At 53.2% G+C, this 18832-nt stretch overlaps 1 protein-coding gene across 2 annotated transcripts in view; it reads right to left on the minus strand.

The window, feature by feature from the left end:
- Window positions 1–1274: 1274 nt before the first annotated feature.
- Window positions 1275–18832, minus strand: part of CEP250 (centrosomal protein 250) — a 119823-nt gene continuing 102265 nt past the window's right edge. For both annotated transcript variants that reach the window (XM_084645177.1, XM_084645178.1), the window contains 7 exons: window positions 18645–18799; window positions 12804–15224; window positions 6172–6279; window positions 5681–5836; window positions 3166–3279; window positions 3001–3048; window positions 1275–2376 (listed from right to left, as the gene is read on the minus strand). In XM_084645177.1, coding sequence (XP_084501303.1) covers window positions 2083–2376; window positions 3001–3048; window positions 3166–3279; window positions 5681–5836; window positions 6172–6279; window positions 12804–15224; window positions 18645–18799 — 3296 coding nt within the window. In that variant the 3' untranslated portion in view covers window positions 1275–2082. The remainder of the gene's footprint in view (window positions 2377–3000; window positions 3049–3165; window positions 3280–5680; window positions 5837–6171; window positions 6280–12803; window positions 15225–18644; window positions 18800–18832) is intronic.

An 18832-nucleotide genomic window follows, 5' to 3' on the forward strand; every position in this document is an offset into this window, starting at 1 on the left:
TTGTTTCTAGTAACTCAAATTTCATACACAGATTAATGAAGTGTGTTTACAATGTAATAGGGACCAAGTCTTTTATAACACAAGCTATAATTTTGCAATTGTTGTGTACACATTCATTTTTACTTGAGCTGCATTACTAATATTTTATACTAAATGTAATACTTACCTGCTGGAATAGATACTCATAATCTTCTGTGAGAAGGTGAATTGCTTTCCCTTGCTGAGCACTCTGTTTTAGCAAAAGAGTTGTTAACAGAATTTTTACCAAGCTTTTTAGAATTAATTTGCTTGTGATACCAATTCCATTTTTAACGTTTAGAAGTGCAAGCTTTAACAACCACTACTTCCCAAGCACATAAAAGAAAAGTGTATAAAATTAAACCAAAATAAATGTTAAATGCAAGTCTATGCAAACACTTTAAGAAAATGCACCAACTCGCTACTCTCCCACAGGGCAACAGCCATCATCTTTGACCAAATCTAAGTGTTCATTTAAAGAGTAAGCTTGTCGCTCCAGGGGTTATGAAAAACCTTCCAAACTGAACAGGATTCCAGGGCTGAGCTGTCTTCCCCAGGGCCTGGCTACATGGGAGTGTTATACCACTGTAACTAGGTACCAAGGGACGCCACTCCCCATGTATGCACTCAGTTATATTGGCATAAAGGTGCTGTATAGCTGTTCCCATACAGGAAGGGCAATAGCTGTGTCAGTATAATTATACCCACACTTGGGCTTGTATCAGTATACCTATCTTCGTAAAAATCATCTCCCAGCCAATCGTTATACTGGTGTAACTCTCAGGTGGAGCCCAGACCTTGCTGCCACTGCTCCTCAGGGCTTCTACAAATTGCACCAGAGAGTCTGGGCAGTTTCCAGCCGCTATCTGCCATTTCCACCCCAGCTCTCTACCTGCTTTTGAAGCTCTGTGTTTTGGATTATTTTCCAGAGGTGCCTTAGCTGCCTTTTCCCATGCTGAGTTTGTTGTATTCCCTCCTGCAGCACAGGCACCAAACAGCTGGCTTGCAGTGGGGAGCAGGGCAGGGAACGTGCCGGGGAAGAGATTTCCAGGGGCTGTCCCCTTCTGCCCAGCTTCCTCACAGCTCAGCCAGGCACAAAGCAAACTGCACAAGGAAGAGGTCCATTGCAGGACAGTGCCCATCTCTTGGCACTGAAGTGCAGGTCAGGAAGAGAAAGCCCCAAGGATGTTTTTAGAACTGGAGCCACATGGAAGGAGGTTTTTGATAGAGGGAAAAGACAAAACAAGGGAAAATAGTCCTCTTTCATAGGGAATAACTTTATTGTAAAAGCTGAAATACAGATCCCGCTGGAGCTCTCACTAAAAGGGAAACCGTACAAAGTCATTTGGAAGCAGCTCTCCCAGCAGCAGGAGAGCAATCTCTGGGGGCACCTTGTAACAGCAACATTCCTGGGGCAGGCAGCAATCATGCTTCAGAAAAGGAGAATTCCACCAATCCGCTGCTGCCAGTCAACCCGAGAGCCTTTATCCAGCTCGCCTCAAATCTCTGAGCCCTGCCCAGGCCAGCTCCAGTCTCTGATCCCCTACCACAGTCCTGCTGGAAAGTTTCCATGGTGAACACTGCTGCCTATGGTGTTTCCATAATGAGCACTATTGCCCACCCTGCCCCAGGTCTCAACTTTGACACAACCCCACACCCCTGAATTCACTCCCTGCAGCAGGTCTCTGCACACTCTAGGGACATTCCCCAGGATACACAGGCTGTGAAGAAGGGGGAATACCCATGTTCTTATTGGTTCCATCCTCCCATGTGCAACAACCAACCATGTGGTTCAGAGTTCCTGAAGATTGGTATTCAGATGGGGCTACGAGAAGTCACGGCCACGTTAACGGACAGGCTGGACCCTGAGGAGGTCTGGCCCATGAAAATGGAAGGAATGGCTCTTGAAGGGACAATCACCACCTTTTCCACTACCACGTATGACTCTTCTGCAAGGTGGGCAAGAGTCTATTGTCCATGGTACCTTTGAAAATGGCATTGCCAAACCACACAGAGGGTTGGACCTTGCTCTGGCTGTGACCCATTTGCTGAATGCTGATCCTGCTACCTCAACTCATTCCGCTGGGCTGCTCTGGGAGTGGAACTCAGAGGGTGTTTCTCAGGAGATTGGCCATCCCACCCTAGAGCCACCAAGGCCAAGCTGTGGTTCAGGGATTCATCCAACTTCTGCGTTTCTGCTTCTAGAACAGCAGCCTTGGGCTCCCTGGCCACAGCTGCTAAGGAGTGAGAGAGCTCCTGGTGTAGGCCCGACAGCTCCTGGCTGGTCTTTGCACAGCACTTGATGTAGTCCTGCTTGTGCTTCCGCTCCAGCACCAGCTGTGTTTGCAGAAGAGACACCTGAAGGAAGAGGACCAGGCTGAGCTCAAGGGGCCAAAGAAAAGAAGTGACTTGCCTGGCATTCTGCTTCTCTCAAGATCCCACCCTAGTGCCATCAGTTCTCCAACAGTCATGCCCCACCCGACTTGGCACCCCAGGGCTACCAGCCCCTTCGCAGCTGTGCCCCACCTCACCCAGTGCCCCAGTGCTACCAGATTCCTCATAGCCCCCTGCCCGGCCTGGCATCCCAGTGCTGCCAATCCTACACCCCCTCGGCACCCCAGTGCCACCCCCCACCCCGCTCAGCACCCCAATGCTACAACCCCCTCCCAGCTGTGCCCCCACCTGGTGCCTCAGCACTGCAAGCCCCATCACAGCCATACATTACTCGGGCTGGGATTGCAGTGCTGTAAGTGCTCTCAAAGCTCTGCTCAGCCTGGCGCTGAGATCCCATCACAGCTGCTTCTTCCCTCACCTGCCCTGGGCCCTAGCACTACCAGCCCCCTCACAGCCAGGGCTGGCCCAGCGCTACAAGCCCCCTCAGAATCAGGCCCCTCCCAGGCCCCCATTCCTAGGAGTTTCCACACAGCTGTGCCCCACTGGTGCAGATATGACCATCCAGATGAGAGGTTTTCCACTCCTAACCTGCTTCTGCAACTTGGCGAGTTGCCTACAGAGAGTCCGGGCCTCCTCCTGGGAAGAAAATGCAAAGAGAAGGGCTTCAGTCCTCAGCCTGCTTAGGGCAGGACTGGACCAGAGCAAGTGGAACTCTGCTAGGGTCACATGCTCAGGCTCCCTCCCTGTTCAGACCTGTCCTGAAGTCGGTGCCTTATTCTGCCCAGGGTCAGACACGGGAAGTCCACAGGCATCTGGCAGTGAGAAGCCAGCACGGTCCCTCTTCAGCCTCTTCCGCTCACACTCCACCTGCACGCAGGACACAGAGAAAGGGTCACAGCAGGCTGCCAGGGAGCAAGGAGCTAATAACCTGGGCTGCCCAGTGGGCAGAGAAGTTGTATCCAATGACGTGAGCTGCAGCCCACGAAAGCTCATGCTCAAATAAATGGGTTAGTCTCTAAGGTGCCACAAGTCCTCCTGTGCTTTTTACGGATACAGACTAACACGGCTGCTACTCTGAATTCTTCGCTCAGAGGCACTTACCTCCAGGTGGTGGCAGGGGAAGGAAGTAGGGCAGAAAGGGCTTCACTCTGGGGAAAGACCAGCTGATGCTGGAGTGAGTGTGTGTGGGTGCAATGGGCAGGAAGTGCTGGAGTGCATGAGGGATGGGCCAGCAGTGCTGGAGTGCATGAGAGTGCAGTGCTGGAGGGCGTGGGCGGGCGGTGCTGGAGAGCGGGCGGTGCCGCAGGGCGTGGGCGGGCGGTGCTGGAGAGCGGGCGGTGCCACAGGGCGTGGATGGGCGGTGCTGGAGAGCGGGCGGTGCCGCAGGGCGTGGGCGGGCGGTGCTGGAGAGCGGGCGGTGCCGCAGGGCGTGGGCGGGCGGTGCTGGAGAGCGGGCGGTGCCGCAGGGCGTGGGCGGGCGGTGCTGGAGAGCGGGCGGTGCCGCAGGGCGTGGATGGGCGGTGCTGGAGAGCGGGCGGTGCCGCAGGGCGTGGGCGGGCGGTGCTGGAGAGCGGGCGGTGCCGCAGGGTGTGGATGGGCGGTGCTGGAGAGCGGGAGGTGCCGCAGGGCATGGGCAGGTGGTGATGGAGAGCGGGCGGTGCCGCAGGGCCGTGGGCGGGCGGTGCTGGAGAGCGGGCGGTGCCGCAGGGCCGTGGGCGGGCGGTGCTGGAGAGCGGGCGGTGCCGCAGGGCCGTGGGCGGGCGGTGCTGGAGAGCGGGCGGTGCCGCAGGGCGTGGATGGGCGGTGCTGGAGAGCGGGAGGTGCCGCAGGGCGTGGGCAGGTGGTGATGGAGAGCGGGCGGTGCCGCAGGGCGTGGGCGGGCGGTGCTGGAGAGCGGGCGGTGCCGCAGGGCCGTGGGCGGGCGGTGATGGAGAGCGGGCGGTGCCGCAGGGCCGTGGGCGGGCGGTGCTGGAGAGCGGGCGGTGCCGCAGGGCCGTGGGCGGGCGGTGCTGGAGAGCGGGCGGTGCCGCAGGGCCGTGGGCGGGCGGTGCTGGAGAGCGGGCGGTGCCGCAGGGCCGTGGGCGGGCGGTGCTGGAGAGCGGGAGGTGCCGCAGGGCGTGGGCAGGCGGTGCTGGAGAGCGGGCGGTGCCGCAGGGCCGTGGGCGGGCGGTGCTGGAGAGCGGGCGGTGCCGCAGGGCCGTGGGCGGGCGGTGCTGGAGAGCGGGCGGTGCCGCAGGGCCGTGGGCGGGCGGTGCTGGAGAGCGGGCGGTGCCGCAGGGCCGTGGGCGGGCGGTGCTGGAGAGCGGGCGGTGCCGCAGGGCCGTGGGCGGGCGGTGCTGGAGAGCGGGCGGTGCCGCAGGGCGTGGGCGGGCGGTGCTGGAGAGCGGGCGGTGCCGCAGGGCCGTGGGCGGGCGGTGCTGGAGAGCGGGCGGTGCCGCAGGGCGTGGGCGGGCGGTGCTGGAGAGCGGGCGGTGCCGTAGGGCGTGGGCGGGCGGTGCTGGAGAGCGGGCGGTGCCGCAGGGCCGTGGGCGGGCGGTGCTGGAGAGCGGGCGGTGCCGCAGGGCCGTGGGCGGGCGGTGCTGGAGAGCGGGCGGTGCCGCAGGGCGTGGGCGGGCGGTGCTGGAGAGCGGGCGGTGCCGTAGGGCGTGGGCGGGCGGTGCTGGAGAGCGGGCGGTGCCGCAGGGCCGTGGGCGGGCGGTGCTGGAGAGCGGGCGGTGCTGGAGAGCGGGCGGTGCCGCAGGGCGTGGGCGGGCGGTGCTGGAGAGCGGGCGGTGCCGCAGGGCCGTGGGCGGGCGGTGCTGGAGAGCGGGCGGTGCCGCAGGGCCGTGGGCGGGCGGTGCTGGAGAGCGGGCGGTGCCGCAGGGCGTGGGCGGGCGGTGCTGGAGAGCGGGCGGTGCCGCAGGGCGTGGGCGGGCGGTGCTGGAGAGCGGGCGGTGCCGCAGGGCCGTGGGCGGGCGGTGCTGGAGAGCGGGCGGTGCCGCAGGGCGTGGGCGGGCGGTGCTGGAGAGCGGGCGGTGCCGCAGGGCCGTGGGCGGGCGGTGCTGGAGAGCGGGCGGTGCCGCAGGGCCGTGGGCGGGCGGTGCTGGAGAGCGGGCGGTGCCGTAGGGCGTGGGCGGGCGGTGCTGGTGAGCCTGGATGGGCACTGCTGAAGGGCGTGGACTGGCAGTGCTGGAGTGTGTGGGGGTGGGCAGGCAGTGCCAGAGCACACAGGGGTGCTGTCATCCCAGAGTGCCAAAGGGAGCTGGGGGGCGCTAGGAACTTGGCTCACCTGCTCTAGAGTCCTCCTGAGTTGGGTGTTGAGCTGCTCCAGCTCAGTTTTGTCATGTTCCAGCCTTGCGACAGCTCGCTGCAGACGTTCCAGCCGCTGCTGCAGGAGTTTCCTCTCTACCCCTGCTGCCAGCTGCTCCTCATCCTCTCCCATGGCCTGGGGGATGTACAGAGAAGAGTCTCGGTGAGCCTGTGCCATATGGGTATGGCAGCAGTCATGCTGCCCCAAATGCTCAGAGCGGGGAATCTGTACAAAGCTGGCTAGGGAGGCCTACAGAGAAGCACATTGTGCCTGATGGGGAATGCTCATCAGTCGCTCCCTCTGCTCCCAAAGCATAGGCACCAGTACCCTACAGGGCTCAGGGGCCACCCTCCAGCACATCCACCACTGGTGATTTAGGACCAGGGCAGAATTAATGCAGGCCAGATACACACTTCTTTCTTCTCCTCTCTCATGTGTACATGTGCCCTGCCCACTCTCCCCTCCCTCACCTGCCGTTTCCCTGCTCTCTCCTCTCTAAGCAGCAGATCCACATCTCCATTCAGAGCCTTGTTTGGAACCCTCTCCTCTAGGTCTCTGAGCGCTGAAGCAAGCTGCTCCTGTAGGAGTGACACACAGCCTAGATCATCCTCTGGAAGTTAGGGTTGCAGTGCCCCTGCTGGAGAGGGCACTCACTGCTGTTCCCAGTGAGGCAGACATATCTTGCTCGCTGCAGGCCTCTGACTCTGCTGCCGAGCTGGGCAGCGCCATGACCACAGAGGAGACCGAGTCCGCAGAGGAGCTGGTGGGACTGCCAGTGGCCGAATACCCCCATGAGGCAGAGGACCCCAGGACAATGGAGCCCCAGTCCGAACTGTGTTACGAAGTAGGCCAGGGAAGCCAGAGTTTAATCTGGTTATTGCTCAGTGCTGGCGTCGACATGTTTCAGCTGGATCCAGACTGACCCAGTGGCAGAACACGCCGCCACTGTTAGGGCCCTGGGCTGGGACCTGGTGGAGTAGGGTGGGCCCAGGTCCCCCTACCCCCTGCTGCCAACTCCATCCCTGGGGTGGCAGCCTCTCCACTTTAGGCTGAACAGCCCGTGTTTGCCTGTTAGCTCCGCCCTGCCTGAGGGCACAGCCGACAGATGGCTGGCTTGCTCTGTCCTGTCTGAGGGCCCAGGGCCCAGACTGTTTGGTGCTCTGCCCTGCTGAGCGGGTCTAGGCACCAGCACCTGATTCACTGATTCCCTTGATATTAGGCAGGAACCCAGTGATGCAGTGAGGCAGTGTGGCCTCCCTCCGACCCAGAGAGGGAGGGACGACTGCCACCACACTACATGGACCCACTGGCTGCCTAGCAGCGCAGTTAGTCAGGGAGCAGGCCAGCAGGTGGTCCTAGGTGGTCTGATCCTTGACAGCAGAGCCATGAAGGTCTGTTAGTCCTGAACGTGAAGGGTCACAGCCAGTGAGGTACACCCTTCATGCCAATGGATCTCAGTGCCATTGCTGCGCAGTGGGGCAGCATGGTGTGTATTGCCAGCCTACTTACAGCCACCTCCACCACCTCAGTCTCGGAGGAAAAATGGACATACTTTTTCTGGTACCTCAATGAAGACTGGACAGCAGCTTGAGGGGATATGCCACACAGTCTCTGCCAGCCAGCCCACAGCAAGGATGCTACAGCCCTACTGACAGGATTTCCTAGCCCAAGTAATTACTAATTCATGTACTGGTTTCAGCTCAGACTCTGCTGTCTGACACATGGTAAGGTTAGATCCTCCCATCAGCTTGCAGTCCTGGAGCTCCTCCACAGGAGATATTGCATCACCCGGCTCCTCTTCGCACTGACCTCAGCCAGCCCTGGCCAAACTGTCTAGACCATGAAGTGAAGACAGAGCCCCGCCAAGCACTGACACTGGCTGCACCGCAGCCACCAGCAAAGGTGTCGGGGCTGGGGGGAGCAGCACGGATGAAGCCAGAGTTTTCTGTGCCCGGAGCACCACCTATCAGAGCTCAGCACAAAGAATGCTGCAGGCAGCAAGAGCACGTAGCCTGAGGAGGCAGAATGAAAAGGCAGTCCTCAAGGCAGGACTCTCAGAGCTCCAGGAGTGACTGGGCCAAGCATATACTGCTATCCAGAATGACCCAACGAACACAGAAAGGGCGAATCCAGCAATGGAGCTGCCTATGGCAAGGCCATGTTGGCACCTCTTGCCTTATCATTTTGGGCAGAGGTTCTGCCTCATTGCCTCCATATAAATCCATGGTACGCCCACATCTTGAATACTGTGTGCAGATGTGGTCGCCCCATCTCAAAAAAGATATATTGGAATCGGAAAAGGTTCAGAAAATGATTAGGGTATGGAACAGCTTCTGTAGGAGGAGAGATTAATAAGACTGGGACTTTTCAACTTGGAAAAGAGATGACTAAGGGGTGATATGATAGAGGTTTAATCTGTGATAAGGTCTACAAAATCATGACTGGTGTGGAGAAAGTAGATAAGGAAGTGTTATTTATTCTTTCTCAAAACACAAGAACTAGGTGTCACCAAATGAAATTAATACACAGCAGGCTTAAAACAAACACAAGGAAGTTTTTCTTCACACAACACACAGTCAATCTGTGGAACTCTTTGCCAGAGGATGTTGTGAAGGCCAAGACTATAACAGGGTTAAAAAAAGAACTAGATAAATGCATGAAGGATAGGTCCATCAGTGGCTATTAGCCAGGATGGGCAGGAATGGTGTCCCTAGCCTCTGTCTGTCAGAAGCTGGGAATGGGCGACGGGATGGATCACTTGATTACCTGTTCTGTTAATTCCCTCTGGGGCACCTGGCATTGGCCACTGTCAGAAGACAGGATCCTGGGCTACGTGTTCCTTTGGTCTGACCCAGTATGGTCATTCTTGTGTTCTCATTGAGTGGACTGGAGGTCCCTGGAGCACACTGATTGCAAGCATTGAGGCACACTGATTGTAAGTAACTGTGACCTGACAATATCTCAATGCCAGCTGGTGCTGGGTTCACTGTTCTACAACAGAAACTCCTATTAGACCTGACAAACTCACAATGCTTTCATAGTATGACCAAACAGGGTCATGTGAGGTCCCTAATAAAAGCTTATGTCATACCAATCCTCATAATCTTTGTGAGATATATGTACAGATGATATTTAAGTTGTAAAGATGTACAGGAAAATAAAGTCTAAATCAAAGCAGGGTTGACAAGCAGGTTTTCACCAGACACAGGATGTATATTCATCAGTCTGCCTTGGTTCACATGTAAAACAAGCATTATAAGCCAACATAATGGAAACCTATTTGCATATGACGTCATCATCAGGATGTGAAGACAGCATGGAGACAGCACATCAGGGAGGGGGTAGGGAGGATGTCCTGACTCTGGGGACAAAACAATGAGTTTTGGAGAGTATAAGGAGAAGAAAAAAGACATTTTGTTATCCTTCACTGAGGAAGAAAAAAGGACAATGCTTTTTTGCATTCATGAAAAAGGATTCCCAACAAGATTGGTTGGACATATTGGCAGATTGCTTTAGGTGAAATAAAACTAGTTTAGACAAGGGCTTAGCCCAGTGGTTCTCAACTGTGGTCCACTGTTTGTCCAAGGAAAGCCCCTGGCGCGCCGGGCCGGTTTGTTTACCTGCCGCGTCCGCAGGTTTGGCCGATCGCAGCTCCCACTGGCCGCGGTTCGCTGCTCCAGGCCAATGGGGGCTGCAGGAAGGGTGGCCAGCACATCCCTTGGCCAGCATCGCTTCCCGCAGCCCCCATTGGCCTGGAGCGGAGAACCGCGGTTAGTGGGAGCCGTGATCAGCCAAACCTGCGGACATGGCAGGTAAACAAACCAGCCCAGCATGCCAGGGGCTTTCCCTGAACAAGCGGTGGACCACAATTGAGAACCACTGGCTTAGCCTGTTAAATTTTATCTCTAGGAAACATGTTATACTTTTGTTTTATATGTACTACTCACTATCTCTGAAATCTTAGCATGTGATGATAAACTTGTGATTGTTCTCACTCTAAATATATCTCAGTTCTGTGATGATATCAAAGACCTGAACCTGAGTTGTACCAGTCAAGTGCTGTGTATACTATTCCTTTGGGGAGAGCAAATCTCATAGTGTCATAGAATCATAGAATATCAGGGTTGGAAGGGACCTCAGGAGATCATCTAGTCCAACCCACTGCTCAAAGCAGGAACAATCCCCAATTTTTTTCCCCCAGAACCTTAAATGGCCCCCTCAAGGACTGAACTCACAACCCTGGGTTTAGAGGCCAATGCTCAAACCATTGAGCTAACCCTCCCCCCATCCAGTGACGGGGCTGGATACTACAGGAGGGGCTCAGGGACTGGGGGTGAACCTACTGTTAACCTGCAAAGCAGAGTGAGTGCTAGCAGAGCCCTGAGTACACTGGGTGGTTAGCAAACTGGTCGTGTCAGGGAGCACAGTTAAGCATCAGCAAGTCTCTCTCTCATTACAGGCAGGAGGATAACAAGGTGACTCAGTCCTGGGCACTCCAAGAAGCATCACATGAACTACATCAAAGTCTGGGGTCTCTGGCCTTCATGGTGAAGGTGCAGGACGTGTCAGTGGTGAAGCACCTGACTGGGATCAGTGGATGGGGTTAGGCCTGCACTGGCAGAACTCTCATCTAATAGTGGCATTTAGTGTTTCTGGCTGATCCAAGCTTCTGTTCTGAGGCTTTGTTCTTTGGGAAACTCTGGGCTGTTCTTGTGCCAGATTTAATATTTCCTGGAATACCTCCAGGAGGGTTATGAAATCCTTTCCACATCTTCAGTGTTAAGGGCAATATCAGCTCTGAGGCAGATGGAATGGTTCTGCTGCACTGAGTCGAAACTGGGTGGCAGAGGATGAACAATGCACCAACTGCCAAAAGTTTATGGTGCTGAGAACACAGAGCAGGTGCACATGCACCAGGAGGCCCAGGAAACACAGAGCAACAGGTTCCCTAGCCCAGGTGACTGGGAAGGTATGGGTCTGTCCAATTTCTCCTAGTGCTTTGGATGAGAATTGTGGGTGCCGCAGTTTCCCATTTGCTGCATGTGTACCCAGATGGTGGGGGAAGGGAGATTACTCTTTGCAGAGACCCAGAAGTCCAGGTGTGACGGTCGCCTAGCTACCTGGGCCCCACGGCCATGGAGAACCCAAAACACAATGACCCAGACATCTAGCTGCCTAGCAACTAATGACCATGGACTGCTGACCCACCCCCCGCTACCAGTTGTCATGGTACCACAGGCCCAGTGCTCTCTCCCTTGGCTCTATACAGTTCCTGGGAGGAACCCCCTTTCGTGTGTCAGTCCTCTTCAAGGGTTGAACTCTCTCTGTGGGGCTAAGCCCTTTGAGCCTCCATCGCCACCTGGGACCACACCTCTGAGCCTTCAGCATGCCTGCCTCACTCCGTGAGCTCCCCTCAGCGAGTCCACTCGCACTGGACCCCTGAAGGGAGACTTGCACATCCAAAGAGAGCAATGCATCCCCAACCTCTTTAGACTGGAGTGACTCTCAGACAACACTGTAAAACAGAAGACTTGTTAAATGTCTGTAATACAGCACAGAAAGCCTTTAGGTGAGCACAGAGAATGGGAAGCTACAGCCAAGTCCATCCGAGTCTGACTGGAGCCCAGGCTCCCTCTCACAGCCGCCAGTTCAGCAGCGTTCCTGCTTCTCACAGACCGCACTTAATTCACTCAACCTGCTCCTTCTCCCTCCTCTGTCCCTTTTCTCAGGCAAACAACTCTTGGTTCTCGGCTGGTCCGAAGTGGCTGGTTTCCTCCAGAGGGGTGGGGGTCGGCAGTCCATGGTCAGTAGCTGCTAGACAACCAGATGTGTGACAGTTAAACCTGCCTGGACATGGCAGAGCTGAGCGGCTGAAAGCACCCACATCCATCATTGTGGAGCTCTGTTTAGTTTTAATATGAGGGTGATAATTTACCACTGGAAAGATTACCAAGGGATGTAGTGGATTCTCCACCACTTGAAGTCTTTACACTGAAATTGGAGGTCACTTTTTAAAAGTTTCCCTCTAACTCAGCCAGAATCTACAGGCTCAATACAGAAAACACTGGATGAGGTTCTCTGGCCTGTGCTGTGCAGGAGGTCAGACTAGATCTGTGCTCACCAACCGGTCGATCGAAATCCTAGAGGGTCTTTTAGTCAATCGTCATCTCCTGCGGCACAGCGGGGCTGCCACTAAGACCGGCTCCCTGCCTGCCCCGCCCCCATGCCGCTCCCAGAAGTGGCCAGTACGGCCCGGCTGGCGGGGGTCTCCCTCCGCACACTGCTCCTGCCTGCAAGCACTGCTCCCGCAGCTCCCATTGGCCGGGAACAGGGAGCTGTGGCCAATGGGAGCTGCGGGGCTGGTGCTTGCAGAGAGGGGCAGCGCGCAGAGCCATGTGCTGCCTGACCCCCCAGGGGCCACAGGAGTCCATTGGTCCCTTCCAGGAGCAGCGTGGGGCCGGGCAAGGAGCCTCCCTTAGCGGTAAGTGCTGTCCGTCGGGAGGCCGCACCCCAAACCTCAGCACTGAGCCCCTTCCCAGACCTAGCACCCCAAACCCCCTCCTGCAGCTCAACCCCAGCCCTGACCCCACTCCCAGAGCCATATCCCCTCCTGCACCCCAACACTCTGTCCCAGACCAGAGCCCCCTCCCAGAGGCCACATCTTGCATCTGCTCCTGCACTCCAACACTTTGCCCCAGACCAGAGCCCTCTCCTGCACCCCAAACCCCAGCCCTAGACTCAGCCCAGAGCCCCCTCCCACACTGCGAACCCCTTGGTTCCAGCCCAGAGCCCGCACACCCTCCTGAACCCCAATCCCCTACCCCAGCCCGGTGAAAGTGAGTGAGGGTGGGGAATGGAGTGAGTGGGGTGGAGCTTTGGAGAAAGGGGCAGGGCATTGGGGAAGGGGTGGGGTAGATCCTGGGTTGCCCTTAAATTCAAAAAGTGATCTTGGGAGTAAAAAGGTTGGAGACCACTGGACTAGATGATCATAATGGTTCCTTCTGGACTGAACATCTGTCATTTGAAGCAAAGTGCCAATGGATCCCTCAGACAGACACAGACAGCCATCCTTTTCATGCAAGTCACCCACCAAACTGCCTACCTGAAGATGAAGCCGATCCTTATCCCGCTCTGATACCATGCTCTGTAGGACAGCCATTTCCTCCCTCAGGGTCCTACTGGCTGCTTCGCTCTGGGCCAGGGACAAAGCGAAGGCCTGTGCTTTCTCCCTCCATTCTATCTCCACACTCTCAGTCTGCTTCAGAACAGCCACCGTATGCTCCAGTTCCTGATCCTTCACTTTCTTCTCCTCTTCCAGCTGTTGGATCCACACCTTCTGCCTTTCCAACTGCTGGTCTCTCTCCTGGAGAACCTTCCTCTGGGCTGCCTCCTCTGTCTCCCATATCAGGAGTTTCTGGATTTGGCTCTTTAGGGTCTCCCCTTCACCAGCTCTCCTTTGCAGAGCTGAGGTGAGCTGCTTCAGGAGTTCGCCCTGTGTCCTCAGCTCCTGCTCTCTCCCTCTCAGAGTCTCCTCCAGGCACCTGACTCTCTCTCTCTGGTGTTTGATTTCCTCATCCTTTTTGGCCAGTGTCTGCTGGAGATGCTGGAGATTTTCTTGAAGACCCTTCGCCTCCTCCTCTTCCAGTTGTCTTTGCTTACCTTGGGCCTTGATCTCCTGTTCCCTCTTGTTCAGGGCTTCTTCTAGAAGCTGCTCTCTCTCTCTGTGATGTCTCTCCTCCTTCTCAGACTGCATAAGCTGGAGATGGTGCAGGGTCTCCTGCTCTTCCTCTTGGTGCTGGAGCTGTTGAATGAGAGTCTCATTCTCCCACTCTCGCTCTCTTACAACTTCCTCTAGACAACTTGCTTTGTTTTGGCAGGACTTTAGTGCCACCTGCATGCTTTCTTCTTGAAACTGGTATATGCTAATTTGCTCTGCCTGCTTGAGGAGTTCTACATCCTTCTCCTTCACTATTTGGCTCATTCTGTCTAGATCCTGCTGTAAGCTCCTGACACACTTTTCTTCTAGCTCTTTCTGCCCTAAGAGCTCCTTGACATGCCCTTGCAAAGACTCTATCTCCTGGTCTCTGGCTTGTAGAGATGATTTGGTATATTCAAGTGTCTTCAAGACAGCCTTAGTCTGTGTCACTGCATCTTCCTCGTGCTGCTGAAGCTTATGGATTCCTTCCTCAAGGGCCTCTATTTCCCTCTCTCTCTCCCTCAGAGTCACCTGTGTTTGTTGAAGATTTGCTTGCATGGCTCTTGCCTGCTTCTTCTCCTCTGTCTTGTGCTCCTCATATTGCTTTTGCAGGGATTCAATTTCCTGCTCTCGCTCCCTTAATATTGCTTCAAGATTGTCAAGAGTTTTCACCTGTTGCTCAGCTTCTCTTTCTTGTTTTTGGAGTGTCCAGATCTGCTCTTTCTGAGACTTAATCATTCCATCTCTCTCCTTTAGTGCTGCCTTGGCATATTCTAAATCTCTCTGTAAAACCTTCATCTGCCCTTCTGCTTCTTCCTCATGTTTCTGTATTTGCTGCATTTGGAATTCGAGCTCTCTGTCTTTGTCTTTTAAGGCTGCTTGTGTTTGCTCCAGATGTTCACAAAGAGGCTTTAGTTTCATTTCCATCTCTTCCTTAATGTTCTGAATTTGCTTTTGCTGTGATTCAAGCTCTTGATCTCTCTGAGTCAGAGTGAGGGTCATCTGTTTTACTTTCTCCTGCAGGTCCTGTAGCTCTCCCTCCTGCTGATCCTCATACTGCTGGAAAATCCTTATCTGCTCTCGCTGTGATTCAATCTCACTCTCTTTGTCCCCAAGAATTGCTTTCATGTGTTCTAGGCTTGTGCGCAGAACCTTCACCTGCTTTTTCTCCTCCTCTTTCAATTCTTCAGCTACCTTTCTCTGAGACATAAGCTCACAATCTTTTCCTCTCAAGTCTGCTTTGATCAGATCTAGATCCTCCAGCAGTGCTTTCATTTGTGATCTTCCATGTTCTTCCAGAGTCTGGATTTTCTCTTCCTGGAATTTAATTTCCTTTACTTTCTCCTCTAGGTTTAAAGTCAGTTGTTCTAGAGCAGCCTTCTGCATTTCCCTCTGATTCTCTAGTTCCTGAATCTGTTCTTGTTGGGATTCCACCTCTCTGTCCTTCTCCTCTAGGTCTTTAGTAAGGTGATCTAGAGCTGTTCTTTGCATTTCTCTCTGCTGCTCCAGCTCTCTAATCTGTTCTTGCAGTGTTTTCATTTCTCCATCTCTCTGGCTTAAGGCAAGAGTCAGGTGACCCAGGTTTTCCTGCAAAGCCTTCCCCAAGGCAGCCTCCTTCTGCAATGTCTGGATTCCCTCCTGCTGAGTCTCTGCTTCCTCACTTTTCATTTTCAGGGCAGAGAGGGTTGTTTGAAGCTCTTGTTCTAGGGAGCGGCTCATCTTTGCTGCTATGTTTGCCCGAGTCTCAGCGGCAGAGACTGATTCCCGGAGAAGGTCCATCTCCCATACCAGTTTCTCCTTCGCTGCTTGCAGCTTGTCCCGTTCATGCTGAAACAGAGAGAAAATGACTTGAAAATAAATCTAGATAACTCTTCCCATCTCAGAACTGGGCTGTAGCTCTACTGCCTGGATGATGTGACACCCAAGTTCTGCAAGTGTGGCTCTTAATGGAATAACTCTTGCGGTTGGGGTGGCTTCTCTCTCCCACCTAATTTTTCTTGTTCTTTGATCACTAGTGGAAACGCAAGAATTGCCCTTTCTCCCCTAGGACTTGTCTACACAAGGATATAGCACTGTTTAAACAGCTGATTTAGTTGAGCTGATGATACCTATGGTGCAGCTGTACGTGCACACATGAGCAAGCTGTGATCACCATTGATTCTGCCAAAATCATTGATGAAACAGCACTATTTTGGAGTGTAGATCAGGCCTGCGAGTTACTTCTGGTTGTAGCTCCTGAAGGGCCAGTGAAGTTACTCTCTTAAGTAACCAGAGATAATTAGGAATGGGGAAAAAATCCCTGAATCATAACTCAAACATACATGAATCTAGCAACTTCATGTATTTATTCATATGAGTATTGTGACATTCTATACCATGGGAATGTGCCCTGTAACCCCCATATTCCTCATTCATATATAATTGTGATCTTACATATAAAGCATGCCACGTGAGGTCTCACGGGAAAGGTTACGATCTGCTGAAACCCACTGTTCCATCTAAATATGTATATCATCAACGTATATGAGGTTATGAGAATGTGCTGCATGGTTGTCACTAAAATATGCTGTGGGTTTGGGAAGCGCCTAGATACTAGCTCTCCAGAGACAATGCCAAGGAAAGTAAGCAATGCCCAGTTGGGTGTCAAACAGCCCATCGACAGCCATTGCCTAGCAAGGAAGCTACAATTCAATGACTCACCTGCATAAGGCCACACTAGGGGAATTGCTCAGCCTTGCCTGGGGTCTCAGAAATGCCCACCAGACATGCCTGGACTTGTACTCTCCAAGCACATGAGACTAAGAGTATAAAACAGAACACAGTGGCCCCATACTTGGCCTTTCTCCTTCCCCCACCTATGCTGCAGGCAACAACGACATTCCGAAGACTCCAACAGAGGGGACTGGCCTAGGTTTCAAGGGTGAAACCTGTGTACTATGAACTGCAATATCCAGTGGGCTGAGAAAAACTGCTTAATCTAGATTTTGCCCAGGCTAATAGGGTTGAGAGTTTAGACTGCGCGCTTATATTTTATTTTATTTTAGTAACCACTCTGACTTTTTGCCTATCACTTATAATCACTTAAAATCTATGTTTTGTAGTTAATAAATTTATTTAACTGTTTATCTTTATCTGTAAGTTTGCCTGAAGTGTCTGGTGAATCTGCTCAGGTATGCAAAGGCTAGTGTATATCCACTTGCCTTTGATGAAGTGGTGAACCAATTAATACATTTGCACTGCTCAAGACGAGCAGTGCAAGATGGTACGTTCCTGTTGTACAAGGCTGGGAGCTGGTGGGGATTCAGCTGGTGCCTTTCTCTGTGTGATTCATGAGTGGCTCTGGGAGCATTCATACAATCTAGCTGGGTGTGGGGCTCCGCATGCGGTTATCCTGAGTGATAACAGCATCTGGAGGGGTTTGCTGCTTGTCACTAGCAAAGCATTTTGAGAGACAGCTCGGGCTGGACAGTTAAGGGGGCACAGCAGTCCCGTGGTCCCAGGCTGTACCCCGGGGATCCCATCACAACTAGTACAAAAGTTAACCTGAAAAACTGTATTGTAATTGTACTGAAAAACTATTGTAAGTACGCCTGGCTGATTCCATTCCCCTCCAGCTATCCTCATTGACCTCTTTCCTCTTCCTCCTGCCTACTGTACTGTGTTCATCTCCTTGCTAAGATAAACAGTCCCATGCCTTTCAACTTCTCTTCATATGGAAGTTTATCCAGGTCTCTAATCATTCTCATTATGCGTCCTGAACCAAGCACCTCCATTACTGCAACACTCTGAGATGGGATGACCAGAACTGCACACTGTGTTACAGGTGAGGGCATGCCATTAATTTAGAGAATGGCATTACAATTATTTTTAACATTCTCTTTGCATTTATCAACATGGAATTTCATTTGCCATCATGCTGCTTATTTGTGTAACTTGGTTAGGTCCTTCTGAAGTTAGTCTTCTCCAGCCTTGACTAGTCTTAATAATTTTGTTTTATCTGAAAATTTTGCTTCCTCAGTACTTACACCCCTTTTCCAGATAACTAATACATTAAACAACACTGGTCCTAGCACAGAGCCCTGGGGCAGCCAGCTGTTAACTTTTTTCAACTATGAAAGTGAACCAAGCATTCCTTCTCTTTGTTTTCTGTCTCTTAAGCCCCAACTCTGCAAATACTTATGCATGTGCTTAACTTCACTGCTGTGAGTAGTTCCAATGATCTCAGGAAGACTACTCACAGTAGTAAAGCACAGCATATGTGGAAGTCTTTGCAGAGTCAGTACCTTAACCAATTTCTGATCCATAACAACGCTTTGCCTCTCATACCATGACTACTCAATTTCCTTTACAACCCCTTCTGAAGGACATTGTCAAAGACTTTGAAAGTCCAATAAATTACATCAACCAGTTCTCCTATACCCTTTACTTTAATGACAGAATTCTAATAGATTAAGGAGGCACAGGTTTCCTTGGCAGAAGCTGTGCTGTTTAAACACTATGATAGGCTCTTTTAGATGTTTTATAAAACTTAACAGGTACGGAAGTACCTAAATCTAAATTTAGCTTCCTGAGCTCCCAGTGTCACTGGTACTAGTATGTACCATGGCCACAGCCTGCTCCCCAGAACTCACCGGAAGTCTGTCCAGATGTCGCAAAATATCAGCCACCTTCACGCACACACCAAAGGGATCTTACGGTCACCAGATGCCTGCCCAGCTATTGATATTCACAGTGAACAAATCTTGCCTGTGTCTCCCAAATGTAATCCCATATTTCCTTAGAGCAGTCTCCGCAGTGTGTGAAGATTATCAGTGGCTCATGAAAATCCCAAGCCTGGAACAGCAGGGGTGTGAGTGGATAGAAGTGAAATGGATTGGCAGAATTCTAGGGGTGGAACTCAGACTGGAATAGTGAGGATACTGTGGATCAGCAGTTAGGTGGCCCAGAAGCACTGCATGGGAAGCCTAGGACTGGATAGCAGGGCATGACAGAGGGGCTGCAGGAGGGATAGGGGAAACTTGCTCCATGTCTGCACACTCTGTCTGGTTACAAATGCTTCTAACTTTGAGGGGAGCAGCAGAAATTAGAAAATAGACATGGGAGATGGCACTGCAGGGGTTTTCCATTTAGTGGCTCTGGAGCCAGGGCAGGGTTGTTCCCAAGGATGCAGAGTTAAAATAGTTCTGTTCAGGCTTTCCTTGAATGGGCATTATGTAACAAAACTTCGGGGCCATCTGCCAGCCTTACCACAACATCCCTTCTTTGCTTCTCGGTGCCCTCAAGGCTCCTCTCCAAGGATGCAACCTCCCCATGCAACATCACAACCTCCTTCTTTAGGGCAATGACCTCTTCTTGCAGTGTGGCCTGGAGTGAGCCCTGCTTCCCTTCTACCATCCGCATCTCTGCAAGGGGGAACGAGGAGAAGAGGAACCAAA

This window comes from Lepidochelys olivacea (genome assembly GCF_965140295.1).
Source record: "Lepidochelys olivacea isolate rLepOli2 genome assembly, chromosome: 13".
NCBI lineage: Eukaryota > Metazoa > Chordata > Testudines > Cheloniidae > Lepidochelys > Lepidochelys olivacea.